The 17,432-nt window shown below is 48.6% G+C and overlaps 2 protein-coding genes and 1 pseudogene across 2 annotated transcripts; 1 reads left to right on the top strand and 2 right to left on the bottom strand.

The window, feature by feature from the left end:
* The first annotated feature begins 1,011 nt into the window (after positions 1 to 1,011).
* Positions 1,012 to 2,481, top strand: LOC127777642 (uncharacterized; annotated as a pseudogene).
* Positions 2,482 to 10,209: 7,728 nt separating this feature from the next.
* Positions 10,210 to 13,146, bottom strand: LOC127776022 (cation transporter HKT2;4). The gene is made up of 3 exons (XM_052302343.1): positions 11,979 to 13,146; positions 11,665 to 11,895; positions 10,210 to 11,292 (listed from the first exon to the last, which is right to left on the bottom strand). Exons 1-3 carry the CDS (start codon positions 13,079 to 13,081, stop codon positions 11,097 to 11,099), a joined length of 1,530 nt encoding a protein of 509 aa, XP_052158303.1. The 5' UTR covers positions 13,082 to 13,146; the 3' UTR covers positions 10,210 to 11,096.
* A 1,325-nt stretch (positions 13,147 to 14,471) lies between these two features.
* On the bottom strand, positions 14,472 to 17,037 carry LOC127775794 (cation transporter HKT2;1). The gene is made up of 3 exons (XM_052302088.1): positions 15,818 to 17,037; positions 15,485 to 15,706; positions 14,472 to 15,179 (listed from the first exon to the last, which is right to left on the bottom strand). Exons 1-3 carry the CDS (start codon positions 16,981 to 16,983, stop codon positions 14,975 to 14,977), a joined length of 1,593 nt encoding a protein of 530 aa, XP_052158048.1. The 5' UTR covers positions 16,984 to 17,037; the 3' UTR covers positions 14,472 to 14,974.
* Between the last annotated feature and the right edge of the window lie 395 nt (positions 17,038 to 17,432).

Consider the following 17,432-nt stretch of genomic DNA (forward strand, 5'->3'; position numbering starts at 1 on the left):
AATGTTTATATTTTAGAACGGAGGGAGTAGATTTTTTTTTTTGCCTACAAAACAAAACACACACACTCTACTCAACACTCCCTCTCAAAATAGTTGATAAATTAGTATCTATCATGCCAATCTTGCTACATGACGATATACATTCTTTTAACACCTAAAGCCTTCGCTAATGTTGATGATGCTCAATCCCACGCTGGCCTTGATCTCTGCTATGCCATCCATGCCTCTAGGTTGCCACCGCCCGAGCTGAGCACACGACTCCCCCCCCCCCGGACGGCCATCACCATGCTGTGGACATGGCACAGCCTCCCACCGTCAGTCACCACCCCTCTCCATGTTGAGGATCTAAGAGAAGATGGAAGAGGGAGATGAGAGTGAAGAGTTGGCCATTGATATGTGAGGCCCCATATAGATCCCACTCGCCACGTCAGTCAAAACCGGTTACTATACTGCCGAGTTGACACTCTATCGAGGGTTGAGAGATGGGCTATACCTGATATTCAGGCTCTGTTTAGGGCCCACACAAAAATTTTACGCCCCACCACATTGAATATTTGAACAACTGAATGAACCATAGGCTAAAAAAATAACTAATTGCACAGATTACGACTAATTTACGAGACGAATCTTTTGAGCCTAATTGCTCCATGATTTGGCAATGTGGTGCTACATTAAACATTGCTAATGACAGATTAATTAGGCTTAATAAATTCGTCTCGTGGTTTACTGACCGATCCTGTAATTATATTTTTTTTTATGAATGCCCGAGCACCTCATACGACAACCTATATAATATCCGATGTGACACGCCAAAAGTTTACACCCCGTTTAGACTTAGCGGCAAATGGAGGGGCCTAAAAGTGAACGAACCTTTTCGTTCAGCCAACTCCTATTCATCGAACCTGGCCCAGTTTAGGCCCACTTCCCTGAGAACCTTGTCTGTCGAAGTGGGCCGGAGGGGCCCAAAAAAAAGATCAAATCAAACCCTAATCGCCGGCCGGCGAGGCGGCGATGGATGGCCGACGGCGGCGTGGCGGGAGCCCGGATTTTTCCGACGGCAATTCGGACGGAATCGCCCACAGCCGATCCGTGATCCTGGCCACCATCCACGCCTACGACAAGGAGGTGCTCGCCGCGCTGCCGCTCGATGACTTGCCGGAGCTCGCCCCGCTCCTCGTCGTCGCCGGCGTCTGCTTCGGCTTCGCTGACCCTACCACCAATATCATCGCCAACACCCTCTTCTTCCTCCCTCCCGATCACGGTGCCAAGAAGCGCAAGACGAAGGCGGCGCCATCGGCAGTGGCAGCGAGGTCATCGTCGGAGACACGAGCCATCGCCGGGCGATCGCTGGAGGGCCTCGTCACCTTCCTCACATCCTACTTCCGCTACCTCCCCACCTGGGACGCGCTCCGCTACCTGCGCCTCGCGAACGCCGACCTCCTCGTTGACGTGCGCCTCATCGAGCTCGATCGCTGCTACAACACCAAGGATGAACGATTCCAGATCTCCTCCTACGCTGTCAGGGCTGCCCTTACACACCCAACCTCATCCGCGAGGCAACCGAACGTCGACGGCTTCATTGCCGCTTCGTTTTCGGTGGCGTCTCATCTTGAATTCGTCACTCCGAGTGGATGACAAATGGGCCCATCTATGTCTATGAAATGTGGGTCCAGTGTCATTATAGCAAAGGTTAATGTTTGCTGTGTCATAATTGCAAATCCCCCACCTAGACCGTGCTATCAGATCGCGGCAGCTGTGTGTTGTCTGTTGAGAAGATCTTGTTGCTGTCTGGAATTCTGAAGAAGAAGAAGAAGCCGCTCATGCTTGACAAGTCTGACGATCCAATGGTTTTTGCTGATGAACGGCTGCTTCGTAACTGTCATACTGGTGATGTTAATGGTGAGAAGGTGCCAGGTGGTTTGACAATATCACTTCGGGCTGTTCTACTTGACAAGATTCATGCCAAGTACCTCAAGGCAATCTCTCGATTGCCTATGCAAGATGTTCGGGCTCGTTACCACCGTGCCCTTGTCAATGGTGGTTACTGCTATGGCCCATTCAGTTGTGTGACCAACATCATCCTCAACACCCTCTGGTATGACTCTGCTTTCCCTGCTGTGGAGAAACTTGAGGTGGACATGATCTGCACCTCCACCTTTGTTCGTGTGGAGTCCCGGTCCCTTCGTGGCCTTATCAAGCAATTGCTTACTTGCATTCCTGAGATTTCTGAGCATGATGCCATGATATATCTATTAAAGAATAATCTGAAAGTTCGCAAAGCAATTGAAATGACAGGAGTGGAAGGGTGGGAATCCAGCTGGGATGTCAGTGCCTACAAGGCTGCTGCGGATGCATCGTTTCATCCTGAGCTCGAAGCTTATGTACAGTTTTCCACTCAATCTCTACCTAAGGTGCAGGCTGCCGTTAAATCACTATTGCGTGCTTCTACCCCACTTTCCTTGAATGATGTTCTTCAGCTAGCTACATTGTTGCCATCTTCAAACTGCATCTCTGCTAAATCTTTGGAGACAATTGTTGATCTGTCTACAGATGCATTGGATATGTTTATAGCGTTCAAGGAAAAATTTGTCACTCAACAGGGTTTTTTTCGTAGAAAGATTGAAGCTGCACTAAGGAAAAAGGTTAGTACCTTCCATGTTAGAATTTCAATGGTTACTCTCATTGAGAAGAGGATGGCACTCGAGATGGGGCAATTTTCTGGTTTTCTTCATTCACAAAACACAAAAGCCATACCTACCCGAGGGAGGTTGGATACATATATATAGCCATAGCTGGCTGCTAGCCTATTGCTGCACCCTCCTAGTCTAAAATTCGAAATTTGAATGGGATGCTGTCCTAGAGGGCATCCAAACTGAATAAAGCATAAAGGAGGCATAAAGGAGATGCTAACTGCTGCTGTCCTACTAACCGCAGCTGTCCTAGCAACTAAAAAATATGCTAAAGGGTAGATGCTGTCCTGAAAAGGTGAAACTACCCAAAAGCAAAAAGAAGAATCACGACCAAGGACCACAAAGACTTATCCAACATTCTCCCCCTAAGTCTTGTGCGTCGTCTTGTGGGGAAGTTGGGCCATCCCGATCCTGGAGCAGAGCTCGAGGAACTTGATCCTCCCAAGAGGCTTGGTGAGCAAGTCCGCAAGCTGGTCCTTGGTGTTGATGTAGCTCGCCTTGATGCTCCCTTCCTCCAAGTAGCTTCGGATGAAGTGGTACCTCACCCAGATGTGCTTGCTCCGTTCGTGAAAAACGGGGTTCTTTGCCAGGGCCAGAGCGGACTTGCTATCCACCCTGAGCTCCACCGTTCCAGTGTCTCTGCCGAGGAGATCACTAAGCAGTCGAGCAAGCCAGAGCGCCTGGGTCGAAGCGGCGGAGGCCGCCATGTACTCGGTCTCGCAGCTGGACAGGGCCACCACCTGCTGCTTGACCGACTGCCAGCTAACGAGGCACTTGCCGAGGAAGAAGAGAATCCCGCTCGTGCTCTTGCTGGTGTCGATGTCGCCGGAGTGGTCGCTGTCGCTGTACCCGACGAAGTGTGCCTTGCCAGGACACCTCGGATAGTAGAGACCGTGGTCGAGAGTCCCCGCAACGTAGCGGATGATCCTCTTCACAGCCTGCTGGTGCTCCGTCGTCGGTCGCTGCATGAACCGACTGACGTAGCCGACGGAGAAGGCCAAGTCCGGCCGTGTGTGGGTGAGGTAGCGAAGGCTCCCCACAAGACGCCGGTACTGTGTAGCATCCACCTCCTCCGCCGTGCTGTCGCGGCTCAGCTTCAGTCTCTCCTCCATCGGAGTGAGAGCTGGGTTGCAATCGGTGAGCCTAGCCAGCTCAACGACGCGCTTGGCGTAGGCGGTCTGTCGAAGCGTGATCCCGGAGTCGTCCTGGTACACTTCGATCCCCAGGTAGAAGGAGAGAGGCCCCAGATCACTCATCTGGAAGGTGGCCTTCATCTCCTCCTTGAACGCCGTGACCTCCGCATCCTTGGTGCCGGTGATCACCAAGTCGTTGACGTAGACACCCACCAGCAAGGCATTTCCTCCATTGCCCTGCCGGTAGATGGCCGCCTCGTGCGGGCTTTGCTCGAAGCCCATCCCCTTGAGCGTGGAATCCAACTTGGCATTCCACGCCCTCGGTGCCTGCCGCAAGCCGTAGAGGGCCTTGTGCAGGCGTAGCACCTTGCCCTCCTTGCCGGGGATCACAAATCCCGGCGGCTGGTGCACGTAGACCTCCTCCTTCAAGTCGCCGTTCAGAAACGCCGACTTGACGTCCATGTGATGGACGCCCCAGCCTTCCTGAGCAACCAGCGCAAGAAGGAGTCGCACGGACTCCATCCGTGCCACGGGAGCGAAGGCATCGTCGTAGTCGATCCCCTCCTGCTGCACGAAACCACGTGCCACCAAGCGAGCCTTGTGCTTGACGATGGCTCCGGCTTCATCCCTCTTCAGCTTGAACACCCACTTAAGGGTGATCGCGCGGTGACCACGAGGGAGGTCAGCAAGCTCCCAGGTGCGGTTCTCCTGAACCGCGTCCATCTCCGACTACATCGCGGCACGCCATGCCGCGTGTTTCTCGGCCTCTGCAAAAGACCGAGGCTCACCGTCGTCGCACGCAAGGTGCAACTGCGCCTCTAGGTCGCGAGGCACCAGTCCCGGCACCGGCTGGTCGCCAAGAAGATCCTCCATCGTACGGTACCGTAGCTGCTCGCCGTCGTGGTACGCGTCGATGCGCTCCCCGTTGTGGGAGAGCGGAGTAGCGAACTCCACCGGGCTGTGCTCAACACGAGCTGGCGTCGGAGTAGACGTGCTTGGAGGAGTGGCTGTTGGTGCTGGAGCATGTGGAGTCACTGGCTGGGGTGGTGTCGACGAAGAGCTCGTCGTAGTCGAAGTCGTGGCCCGAGGGTGTGTTGGTGTCGGAGTCGGTGGAGATTCAGGGGCTGGGGTAGACACGCTCGGTGAAGAAGAGCTGCCTACTTCCCCAGCTCCCTCGAAGTGGATGTACTCGACGGTGAAGTCGTCGTACGTCGGAGTCGAACTATCGTCCACCGCCTTGTCCCATACCCACCCTCGCCCTTCGTCGAACACAACGTCGCGCGCAGTGCGCACACGCTGTGTCTCCGGGTCGAGGATGCGGTAGGCCTTCGAGCCCTCCGCGTAGCCGATGAACACCCCTAGGGTGCTCCTGTCGTCGAGCTTGCCGATGTGGCCAAGCTCCTTGGCGAACGCGAGGCAGCCGAAGACCCGCAGGTGAGAGGCCGCCGGCTTGCGCCCATGCCAAGCGTCGTACGGTGTCCTACCATCGAGGGCCTTGGTAGGCGAGCGGTTGAGGATGTAGGCGGCCGTCACCACCGCCTGCCCCCAGAAGATGGCCGGCATCCCCCTCTGCTTGAGGAGGGCCCGAGCCATCCCCACAACCGTCTGGTTGCGCCGCTCGACGACGCCGTTCTGCTGCGGGCTGTACGGCGTGGTGTAGTGGCGCTGAATGCCCTCATTAGCGTAGTACGACGCGAATTCAGCCGCTGTGAATTCGCCGCCGTTGTCGGTGCGCAGCACGCGCAACTTGTGGCCGCACTCCGCCTCTGCAGCAGCCTGCGCATGCCTGATGGCGTCCGCAGCCTCTCCCTTGCTGCCGAGGACCATCACCCACATGTAGCGGGAAAGGTCGTCGACGAGCAGCAGGAAGTAACGTCGTCCTCCTGGTGTGGCCGGTGTCACTGGGTCACACAAGTCCCCGTGCACGAGCTCGAGCTGCTCCTTGGCTCGGAAGCTCGTCTGCTGGGGAAAGGGGTGCCGCCGCTGCTTCGTCACCGCGCAGACTCGCAGAGCTGCTCCACGTGGTCAAGGCACGGCATGCCTCGCACCATCTCCTTAGCACTGAGCTGCTTCAGGGCCTCGAAGTGGAGGTGCCCGAAGCGCTCGTGCCACTGCCACGCCTCGTCGTCCCGACGAGCGGTGAGGCAAACTGGTTGTGCGACCTGCGCGCTGAGGATGTAGAGTCGATTAGTGCCTCTGGTTACCTTGGCAAGAAGGCGACGACGGCGATCCCAAACCCTCATGAGTCCGTCCTCGACCAACACGCGTGAGCCGTTCTCATCCAGCTGTCCCACGCTGATGATAGAATTCCTCAACGCGGGGATGTAGTAGACTCCGGTGAGCAGCCTGTGCTCACCGGACTTGGCGGTGAAGGTGATGGAGCCAACACCCTTGATCTCCACGCCGGAGGCGTCCCCGAACTTGACGGAGCCTCGGACGCTGGAGTCGAACTCGGTGAAGAACTCCCGTCGGCCGGTCATGTGATGGGTGGCGCCGGTGTCGAGGTATCACCCATCAGCCTTGTCGTTGCTGGAGCCGTTACAGAGGGAGACGAGTACGTTCGGCTCATCAAGGTGGAGGAAAGCCACTGCGGCCGGTGCCGCTGGAGGTAGCTCGATGCTTGCGTGAGCCAGGAGTAGAGCCGGCTCTTCCTCCTCCACCCGTGCGACGTGGGCCTGGCCGCGTCGTGGCTGTCGACAATCTTTGGCCCAATGGCCAAGCTTGCCATAGTCGTGGCAGGCGTCGTCTCGTGCCGGCTTGTGGTTGCCGGTGGCAACGCCCTGGGCGCCTCTGTGGGCGCCACCCTCGGCACGTCTTCGCGCCCACCGTAGCTGGACACCTCCCCGTGCCTTGCACGGCTTACGGCCGCCTGTCGGGGAAGATGACTCCCCCTTCCTCCCGTCACCCTGAGAGGCCTCCTACTGCTCCCGAGTGAGATGGAGCTTCCCGCCAATGGTGATGGGCCCCGAGAGAGGCTGTGGTTCATCACCATCGACGACCTTGAGGCGACCTAATGCCTCCTCGATCGACATCGTGGAAAGGTCCAGCAGAGATTCGATTGAGCGAGCGATCTGCCTGTACTTCTCAGGGACACAGCGGAAGAGCTTCTCGACAGCTCTCTCCTCGTCGTAGGTGTCGTCGCTGTACTGCACCATTTTCTGCAAGAGAGTGTTGAGACGGAGAGCAAAGTCATCAACATCCTCACCTGGCTTGAAGGCCAGGTTCTCCCACTCCTTGCGGAGTGCCTGCAGCGTGGACTTGCGGGCGCGGTCGCTGCCGATGCGTGCCGTAGCGATGGCGTCCCAGGCCTCCTTGGCAGTCCGCTTCTGGGAAAGCGAGAACTGCATCTCGGGCGGGACTGCAGCGATGAGGGCATCCAGTGCCCGCCGATCCTCGTCGTAGTCGACGTCGCCGTACCGGACTGCCTCCCACATGTGCCGCACCTGGAGCCTCACCCTTATCACCGCGGCCCACTCGATGTAGTTGGTTTTGGTGAGGGTAGGCCACCCACCGCCGGGACCAAAGTCCCTGACCACCGTCTGGACGCCGTGGTGACCATGGCGCCGGTCAGGGGAGAGAGAGCCACGCTGCCTGCGAGGGCCGCGTGCGGGCTCCGGGCTGCCGCCGGCACGCCCGCGCCCGTCTGGGTTCCCGTCGGCGGGCGCGCGGTCCCTTGGGCCGCCGCCGCCGCCGTGGAGGTGGGCTGCTGCCCACCGCTCTGCCCGCTCCCGTGCCCTTCCTCTTGCCAGCTCCTCAAGCTCCCTGTCGGCGGTGATGTCGCCGGCGATGGAGCCGTTGATGCTGCTGCGCAAGGTCTCAACCTCTACCTCCGCCGCACGTGCCGCATCTTCCGCCGCCTCCGCCTCCGCCTCCGCCCTGGCTGCTGCCAACTCCGCTGCCGCCAGTCTGGCCGCCCTCGCTGCTGCTGCAGCGGTTTGAGCCGTTGCTCGCCTGCGCTCTTCTGCTGCGGCGAGCTCGGCGTCCTACTGACGCCGAGTGCTCGAGGCGACCGAACGCCGAGACCGAGCGTCGGACATGGCGCACCTCCAGGGGGCTGCTGCGTGGAGAGGGGGAAGGGAAAGGGGAAGGAGGAGCAACCGGTGCTGCTGCTGCTGCTGACTGAGAGCTCAACCGAGCTTGGGAAGGGGTGGAACAAGAGATGTTTAGCCTACAGGAAAGTGTGGCTCTGATACCAGATGTTAGAATTTCAATGGTTACTCTCATTGAGAAGAGGATGGCACTCGAGATGGGGCAATTTTCTGGTTTTTCTTCATTCACAAAACACAAAAGCCATACCTACCCGAGGGAGGTTGGATACATATATATAGCCATAGCTGGCTGCTAGCCTATTGCTGCACCCTCCTAGTCTAAAATTCGAAATTTGAATGGGATGCTGTCCTAGAGGGCATCCAAATTGAATAAAGCATAGGAGGCATAAAGGAGATGCTAACTGCTGCTGTCCTACTAACCGCAGTTGTCCTAGCAACTGAAAAATATGCTAAAGGGTAGATGCTGTCCTGAAAAGGTGAAACTACCCAAAAGCAAAAAGAAGAATCACGACCAAGGACCACAAAGACTTATCCAACATTCCATTCCATGTTATGTGCTACTTTCAAAGTATTGCTCTCTAGTTAGACTACTGATTTGGATAATGAAAATATATGTTTAGTGTAGAATTATCTATTTCATATTGTCATTATAATTGCTCTTCTCTGCAAATTCAATTCTTACCTGATGATTGAGATAATTAAAGGATCTGTTTATCGCGGAATTATCATTTCATAATGTCATTATAAATTAATAATTGCAGTTTTTTATGCAAGTTCACTTCTTTCCTGGTTTTAGTATCTATTTAGCGTGGAATTATCCATTTCATGATGTCATTATGGTTGCACTTTTCTGCAAGTTCAGTTATTCCCTAATGATTTGATTAGGATAATGATGAAATGATCTGTTCAGTGTGGAATTACCCATTTCATAATGTCATTGTAGTTTATTTTTTTGCAAGTTCACTTCTTCCCTATTGATTAGGATAACAAGAGTATCTGTTTAGTGTGTAATTGTCCTTTTCATAATGTCATTATAATTGCCATTTTTCTACAACTTCACTTCTTTCATGGTTGTAGGGATATCTATATGATCTTCAAGTAATCTGTGTTGCAAATGAGCGTGTGGGCAACCAGATGAACTTCTTGGACTTCAAGTGTCCATATTCACATGTAAACTTTTTGGCAAGCCCAAGAGTTGGAAGTGGACTTAAGTTATTCTTTGCTGAATTCAGTAATGATGATAATGATGTATCCTTTTGCTGTACCGTCTCAAGAAAATCAAAACACGGTATGCTTGATATATGATTGTGTCCTTTTCTTAAATATAATTTATAGATTGATTATTTCTTGTATTTTGATGCTAACCTTTTTTTTGGTATGTCTTTTTTGGAGAAGCTCGTTGTTGTTATTGTGAATATGAAGGGACCAGGATTATGCATCCTGCGCATCCGATTGAAAATTATTGTGGTGGCGACATGGACTTCACAGAAATGGCGCATGGCACGCATGAGCTGACCAATGCAAGAATCATTAGTGGTGGGAAGTGGGCAAGCAATAGAGTAGGCATGTGTGGGGACGATTATATCTATTTCGATCCTACCCGAGATTCTAAGTTCGCCCAATGCATGAACCGAACTGCTTCAAGGGCGAATATAAGCTGGAGTGACATTTTAAGGGTGAATAAAAGTAGAGTGACATTGAGAGGCATGAACCAGAACTGCTTTATGGGTGAATGCAAGCTAGAGTGATATTGAGAGTATAGGTTATGTGTATTCCGATGTCTTATTTTAATTAAGATATCTTTTTTTATATAGTTTTATGTGGACTGGATGGTTATTTATAATATACTGCCGTGATATGGCTTAAAATGAGTTTCAGGATGTGTACCGATGCCCTTTGATGCTTTCCATGCTTGTAGTTTTGCATGAGTTGTGGTGTTCATATAGTTTTGGTACAGTGGGGGCTTGCTTTCACAAAGTTAGTTTCTTCCCTTTTGCTTGCAGTCCGTGGATACTTTGGCTGTTGTTTTTTAGGGATTGGTTGCTATTTTTAGGATACCACAATGATCTTATCAGAGTTTGTTAGGTTCTATTTCTTTATTATTTTATTTCTTGCTGTAAATAGTGATATAATAGCTGATTATGATTCATCTTTATTATAGTATACTCCTTATATTCAGTGCTAGTTCCTTGAGGGGAATGGTTTATGAGATTTCTAGGATCTTTTCAAACATATGCAGATAGATATATACAATCACATATTGCTTGTTTTTTTTTTCCATTTTGATGCGACACTGGTTTCTGGACGAATAAACAGATTCATCTTGGCTGAAGCAATATATATCATGTGACCATCACCATGACATTATGATTTCTGTCAAAGTTCATATGTAATCATGCAGCAGCAATTATAGTACACCAATTCATATTCATATGCACTAAACTTCACTACTCTACAAGTCACGTGTGTCCATTCTTTTTTATGTATTTAAGAGCATGACGCCCATTGTATCAGGATGTTGCAAGAGATTTGAGATCATTTTCTCTCTTGGTGTTCATCAGCATAATTCCAGCATGATGACCACTATTTGTTTTTCTTAATACAAAAATAGATGCTTTAAAGCCAGAGCTGCCTTGCCCACATGTAAAAAGCGCCAACAAGCGACTGATCTTGGCAAGAAGCAGCTCAACTTGGTTTGCAGAAGATGACTAGCATTTACCATGAATGCATTCGTAGCAAGTTTCAGAACTTGAGAAGCATTGGTACATATGTTGTTCATTCACTTGTTCTCATCTATCAATTCATTTGAGAACATGTTCCCCCCTGTTCATCGTCTAGATACTTGCATTCAACATGATCCTGGCTGTGATTGATCAATTAGTAAATTAATGTAATCTACTAATTGATATAATAAAGGTTAAAGGGGGAGAAATGTTCTTCTTAAATCCATTAATTTTTAAGAAGAGGAGGGGCGTTTTTTTTTTACTGTCTGCATTTGTGAAAAATTGCAGGAATCGCAACGGCGCCGTCTGTTCGCCGGCGGCGAGGCACTCCCGCGAAGGGCATCACCCTCCGCCGCCGCTGCCGCCGCCGCCGGTAAGTGCGCCGTCGCCGATCATTGAAATTTGAACATAGGGGCAGATCATAGTTCAGTGCATCCATTTTTCTTTTCTTTTTTTTTTGATGGGATGGTACACTACATTCTTGATTCTTGCAGAACATCATCACCTAGTTCGTGCGCTTGTGGAATCCTTTGAGTTGAGCCTCCCATAGAGCATCGCAATAACAAGAATCAGCTTCCCTGGTTCACTCCACCACCCCGAGAAGCTGTACGGCTTGTCATGGCAAGCAACTCCCTCCTGGTGCTGCAGTTGCCTCGAGCAGCTGTAGCCAGTGGACAGCCCAATGTTCCCATAGGCACTGTGTGCAGAAACAATGGGTGATGAATAAATTAGCTGAATCAATCATGGAGGGAGCAAGAACAGTATCAGAAGAAGAATTTGGTGAGTAGATGTGCAACTTGATTATTACTCCCCCGTTTCAGGTTATAAGACGTTTTGACTTTGGTTAAAGTCAAACTGTTTTAAATTTGACTAAGTTTGTAGAAAAAAGTAGTAACATTTTCAACCCAAGACAAATTTATTATGAAAATATATTCAATTATTGATTTGATGAAACTAATTTAATATTATAAATATTACTATATTTGTCTATAAACTTAGTCAAACTTGAAACAGTTTGACTTTAACCAAAGTCAAAATATTTTATAACCTGAAATGGAGGGACTATTACCTTATCACCTCAAAGATGATGTTAAATGTGGAGAAATTGAGAGGGTCAGTGGAGATCGATCTCCTTTCAGTGATGCAGACCAGCATTATCACTGTGGTGTTGAAGGCTAGTGGTGAAAATGCCATGGTCTTCAGGAATGGTTTCCCCCTGCTTGTTCTATCGTCTCTTTCCGGGCCGATTCGTTTGTGATCTTGACATGCTGAGAACAACTTTGTCAAGGACGGAGTGTACCTGAGAAATGTAAGCAACCATGTTATGTTATCTCTTCTGATTGTTGCCTGAGATTGTGAAGAGCTTGAAAGAGAGGAACTCACATCATGACCATGAACAGTACTAAAGCCGCTGGCGCAACAAGGGAACAATCAATGGAATTTTCTCCTGCCTGCGTTGCATTCACTGCCATGAACAATGCATTGGTTATCTTCTGGAGGGAGGTGAGACCTGCAAACACTGCGGAATCCCAGTTCAAGCAGCAGAAGAGGATGACTGTCATGGCTACAAAAGCAACCTCCACAGCTGCAAGGAATGTTGTCTGCAAGTTAGGCAGCAGGTGGCTGAAACCCACTGAGCTGCTGTTGTTCATCATGAAGTCTGGCTCTTCAGCTTTTGCTAATCTTAGTCCTCTCAATGCCCATATCACCAACCTCAGAAACACAGGGAACAGTGTGCTGCCTGCAAGAATCTGGCCGATGAGTAGCAACAGGAGGCCATTGTTTGAGGAGAATACAGCCATACTCTCATTTGTCGGCAATAACCCTCCATTTGTGAATGAGGAGACTGTGACCGATACTGAGAAGAGAGCTTTGTTGATGCTTTTCCTTGTTAGCACATCTCTAGCACTTGAAACATGAGCTATGTACATGAACACCAATAGAGAACCAGTGACAAGAATAATGATCATGTATGCCAACACTACAAATACTAAGTATTTGAGGCATCTCATCTTGATATCAGTGGAGTTCATGGATGGAGTTTGGGGAATCGCCTCTTCTAGCTGTGACTGCTCGCACACGGTAACTGAACTGATTCTACGGTTTTCAGGATCATGCTTGTTTTGCTTGCTCGACTCAAGGACAAGGCCAAGAAAGGAAATGAACATCTCACTTCCTAAGAACATCAAGATAGTCAGGACAGCTATCTGAGAGCTGGAGAGATCCTCCATTTGTATGGTGGCTAATCCTGTGACTGTAACTGCAGATGTCGATAGGAAAAACATATCAACATAGCGAGGATTGTACTTGTGGTTGCTTGGCCTGAGCACCACCAATGCAACAAAACCAAGTACATCAATGATAAGAAAATAGGATAAGTGAATCAAAAGTGGGCTAAGATGGTATGCGATGAACCGACAAATGAATGCCGATGAGTTGATGGCATGCCTTGCAGAACTGACAAAGATATGCAAACGAATAGGCATTGGAGATAGAGGGCAGAGCCTCTAGCTCCGTATTTGTGTATGTCTTGATTCAGAATGGAACTACAACTGGGTTGAAATCTTAAAGGTGACAACCCATCTCAGTGATAGTATATATATGCAAGGCACTGTAATAATGTATCTGTCCATTGGTTAATATTAGTGGAGAGGAGGAAGACATGTGTAACATGGTTGAGGTGCCTTTCAGAACATGATGTTTAAGTTGCAGAGCATGCAGGTAGATACACGAATGCTTGCAAAAGCATAGAAAGAAGTGCTCGATGGCTCGCACGCGTGCTGAATTTTTGTTCTGCTATTTTGCCATACTGGTAAGGCAATTGTGACTGGATAAGCAAGTGTAAAGGGTGAGAACAGCAACTGTTTGAGCTAGATGACATGTTATTGAAAGAGCAGGCAGGCATGCTCGCTCCTCAACCAATTGACTGAAATTCTTGGCAATTGGTATGACATTGCCGACATCCGAAGGTTAATACAATTGATATCATCTCTGAATTTTTATGGAGAATAATTAGAGTACCTGTGAAATGATATGGAGAACTTTTATGGATGTCGAAGCATCTCTGCATTTTGCATTTTGAACAAGAAGGTTAATAGAATTATTACAGTACTTCCACTTAATATTATTTAGGTAAGTCTATCCACCTCACTCTCTTTTCAAGTTATTTTGAATTTGGTTATTGCCTTGAGTATGTCCTGCACTGATGATCCAGAAAGAGATTGCAGCTACTACCGATCGATAGCACTGGAGCATGTTTAGCTGTTACCAAATTCATGGCTAGGAAGCATTCTGATGCCATGCTTCAAAGGACATGTACAGAAACCAATGGACAGAAATCATTCCTCTAGCAGCCACTGCTCTATTCAGTTCCTTGCTGACCATGGTACACCATAAATGCAAGCATGCTGTTACAATCCGACCCATCCAGACAAAGGACGATTGTTCGAGTGGACAAGCATTTCTGGACTGAAACTGGAGGTAAGCCCATGAACATTATTAATCTTAAGATGTCCCTGAATTCACCAAATTTTGGAAAAGACACGGGATAAGGTTTATTAAGACCACTCACTGGGAATTAGCACCTACTAGGTACATACATCACGTGGACTGATGACTCCATGTGTTAGTTGCATTGATAATTTGATGGCGTGCTGTGAGCATGGGTCAATGTGGATTTCCCTCTGCCAGGACAAGCGGGAGAGGGGCTGATAGGCTGGTGGATGGTGGCACGATGCCATTTTCGAAGCAGCTACAGGAGCAATTTTGACAGCGTTTTCGCCTTGACCTGTTGGCTGATTTGGAAGGAGCGCAATGCCAGAATTTTTCAGCACAAGCAGCAGACCGTGGAGCAGTTACTGGAAGACATCAAAGAAGAAGTTTGGATGTGGAAGTCTGGAGGCTATTTTCAGATTATGTAATAGAGACATCATACTTTCTTTGTAGCCTTCGGGCTTTTGTGTATGGCTTTGATTGGGGGGGACCTGTCCCCAGCCTAATCTCGACATCCTATTGTCGATATAAAGCCCATTTGTAATTTGTTCCCCTTTTCCTTAATGAAATTTGGTCGACCGAACCTTTCGGCCGACCCGGCAAAAAAAAAAAAGATAATTTGATAGCGACTGGCTCAATACAAGTAAAAAAAAAGACTTGGTTGGGGAACAACAATTTTATATTGCAATTGCAACATATTGGGTGTTTTTTTTGGGGAATACGCAAAAGGATTGCGCACCTCTATATTAAGAGGAATTATATTGGGTGTATTTTTATACACTATGGCCCAATTAGAAACCTGAACTTTCAGGCAGAACTCTAAATAGTTACATATACTGCACTGGATGCACTTGCCTTTGCAAGTGCTTTTATTCAGGCTTCAGCTTTTACCATAGCCTCCAATATTCACCTGTACCTTTTGTGAAGGCCTTGAGCCTTCCATAGAGCATCACAAAGATTAGCAGCAACTTTCCTTCATCACTCCACCATCCGGACAAGCTGTACGGCTTGTCCTGGCAGATGCTCCCTGGGTGCAGTTTTTGCAATCTCGAACAGCTGTAACCAGTGGTTAGTCCTACATTCCCATATGCACTGCAAAAAAAAGGAAAGAACAGGCATATTCTTTTAGAAAGACAGAATAGTACAAAATAGTTATCTTGTTGAGCACAATCTATGTTTGGGTTAGTTTTCTAGTCTTCTGAAAGATTCTAAGGTGTCAGATGTGGATCTTACTACTTGGCTTGCTTTGCTAATGAAGTTTATTATTTTATCGTGTTTCATTGTTTTTATTTTGCCTACACTATCATTGGCTTGATGCCCTTTTCTAAATCTTTTCAGTGTAACTTAGCAGATTGATACGAGAATTTTGATTGCATAATCAAGAGAGAGGAACACACCTGATGATTTCAAATATCATGTTCAGAGCAGAGAAGTTGAGTGGATCATTTCTGAGACGACTCCTCTCAGTGATGAATGCAACTATCACAAAGACTGAGATGCAGGCAAGCTGTGGAAATGCCAGGTTCTGCACCACTAAACCTAATTTTCTTTTCGCTTTCTTATTTGCAGCTTTTTCATCTCCATTGGACAGTGCAAATGTTGTCGATGGTGGTAAGTACCTGAAAACCAAGAAAGTAAAGTTTCAGACAAATATGTCATGTCATCACCTGAAGCTAACAGTATTAGTTGGATGACATGAAACATAAATAGATGCGGTGTCATGAACTAACATCAAGATGATGAACAGTACTAGAACAGCAGGGGCGATGAGTGAGCAGTCGATGGAATTCTCCCCCGAGTGCCTCGCGTTCACTGCCATGAACAATGCATTGATAATCTTCTGGTAAGAGCTGAGCCCATCAAAGACTGAAGAATTCCAGTCGACAGCACCGAACAGTGTGACCAAGGAAGCCATAAGGCCAATGACAGTTGATGCCAGAAACGCCGTTGGCAACTTAGGAAGCAAATAATCATACTGTAGCTCCTCAGGGTTCTTGATCATGAGCTTCAGTTCTCTCAACTTGGTCACCTTCCCCAGGAACCATATCAATATCCTTAGGAAGAGAGGGTAAAGTGTGTTGCCTGCAAGAATCTGGCCGATGAACAGGAGGAGGAGGCCCGGGTTCTTGGAGAAGATTGCCATGTTCTCATTCGTCGGCACGAGCCCCACATTCGCAAACGAGGAGACCGTGACCGAGAATGAGAAGAGTGCAATGTTGATCCCTTTCTTCTTCAGTGGAGCTTTTGCAGATGAGACACGACTTATGTACCAGAGAACCAGCAGAAAGCCAGCGACATGGATCACAACAAAATAGCTGAAGACTACAAATCCTAAGAACCACCTCAGGCGCTTGCTCCTCTTCAAATCCTTGATGGTGGAAGATGGAACTTCAGGAATTGCTGCTTCCAGCTGCAGCTCTTCACAACTTATCACAGTGCCTGCCGAGTCGATTGTATCAAGCTCGATAGGAACTGAACTGACCTTGTCCCCTGAAAAATCTGGGTTGTGCTGATGGTTTAGTCTAAGCATGAGGCCTAGGAAAGAAACAAAGACTTCACCCCCGAGAAGCATCAGCAGTGTAATGACCACAATTTGTGAGCTTGAGAGAACCTCCATTTCGATGGTGACGAGGCTGGAAAGTGTCAGAGCAGAGGTTGACAAGAACAGCATGTCAATGTAACCTGGTCTAAATTCTGGGTTGCTTGGCTTCAGGAACATCAATAGAACTGAACCTAGGATGCTAATGAGAAGGAAGTAGGACAACTGAATCCAGAATGGGTGAATATGCAAGGCAATGAATCTATAGGCTAGAACAACAAAATTAACAAGATATCTACCGATCCTTCCGAAGCTCTGCAGCTTGTTATGAATGAAATCATGGTAAATGCTCGTCATTTGATGCAAAGGAGCAACGAGCCAACGAGTATGACACAGCAAAGTGAGTGTCCTTTGCCAAGACCGGTCTGCTCTTGTGTTATTTATATGCAGGTAATGGAGGAGTATTGGCTTTGGTGGTATATGTGAGACTATGATTCCATTAAAAAAATCAATTATTGGACAATAAGACCGGTATAACTAATCTGTAGCTCAATAGACTTTCTTTTCCTTTGCTGAAAAGGAAACATTTGGCCTTCCTGGTGATAGATGCAATGCTTCCTAATCAGATGAATAGCTCGAGAAACACCCACACTCAGAGAAGAATTACTATACGGATTCTCAGAAGCACTGATGCTACCCATGGATGACTTCTGCATAAGTAAGTTCTGGCTGCTTGGAACCTGGCCGGATGAGATTATTCTTCGTGGAATATTTTCAGCAGCATTATTTGTCTTTTTTAAAGTTCT

This window comes from Oryza glaberrima, chromosome 6 (assembly GCF_000147395.1).
Source record: "Oryza glaberrima chromosome 6, OglaRS2, whole genome shotgun sequence".
NCBI lineage: Eukaryota > Viridiplantae > Streptophyta > Magnoliopsida > Poales > Poaceae > Oryza > Oryza glaberrima.

Bases quoted from the DNA above. Each gene is read 5' to 3' on its own strand.
- LOC127776022 (XM_052302343.1), bottom strand. From the start codon at position 13,081: ATGCCTATTCGTTTGCATATCTTTGTCAGTTCTGCAAGGCATGCCATC. The intron at 11,896-11,978 runs GTGAGTTCCTCT...TACATTTCTCAG, and splicing joins GTACTGTTCATGGTCATGAT to GTACACTCCGTCCTTGACAA. The intron at 11,293-11,664 runs GTAATAGTCCCT...TTCTGCACACAG, and splicing joins ATCATCTTTGAGGTGATAAG to TGCCTATGGGAACATTGGGC.
- LOC127775794 (XM_052302088.1), bottom strand. From the start codon at position 16,983: ATGACGAGCATTTACCATGATTTCATTCATAACAAGCTGCAGAGCTTC. The intron at 15,707-15,817 runs GTTAGTTCATGA...CTTGGTTTTCAG, and splicing joins GTACTGTTCATCATCTTGAT to GTACTTACCACCATCGACAA. The intron at 15,180-15,484 runs GTGTGTTCCTCT...TTTTTTTTGCAG, and splicing joins ATGATATTTGAAATCATCAG to TGCATATGGGAATGTAGGAC.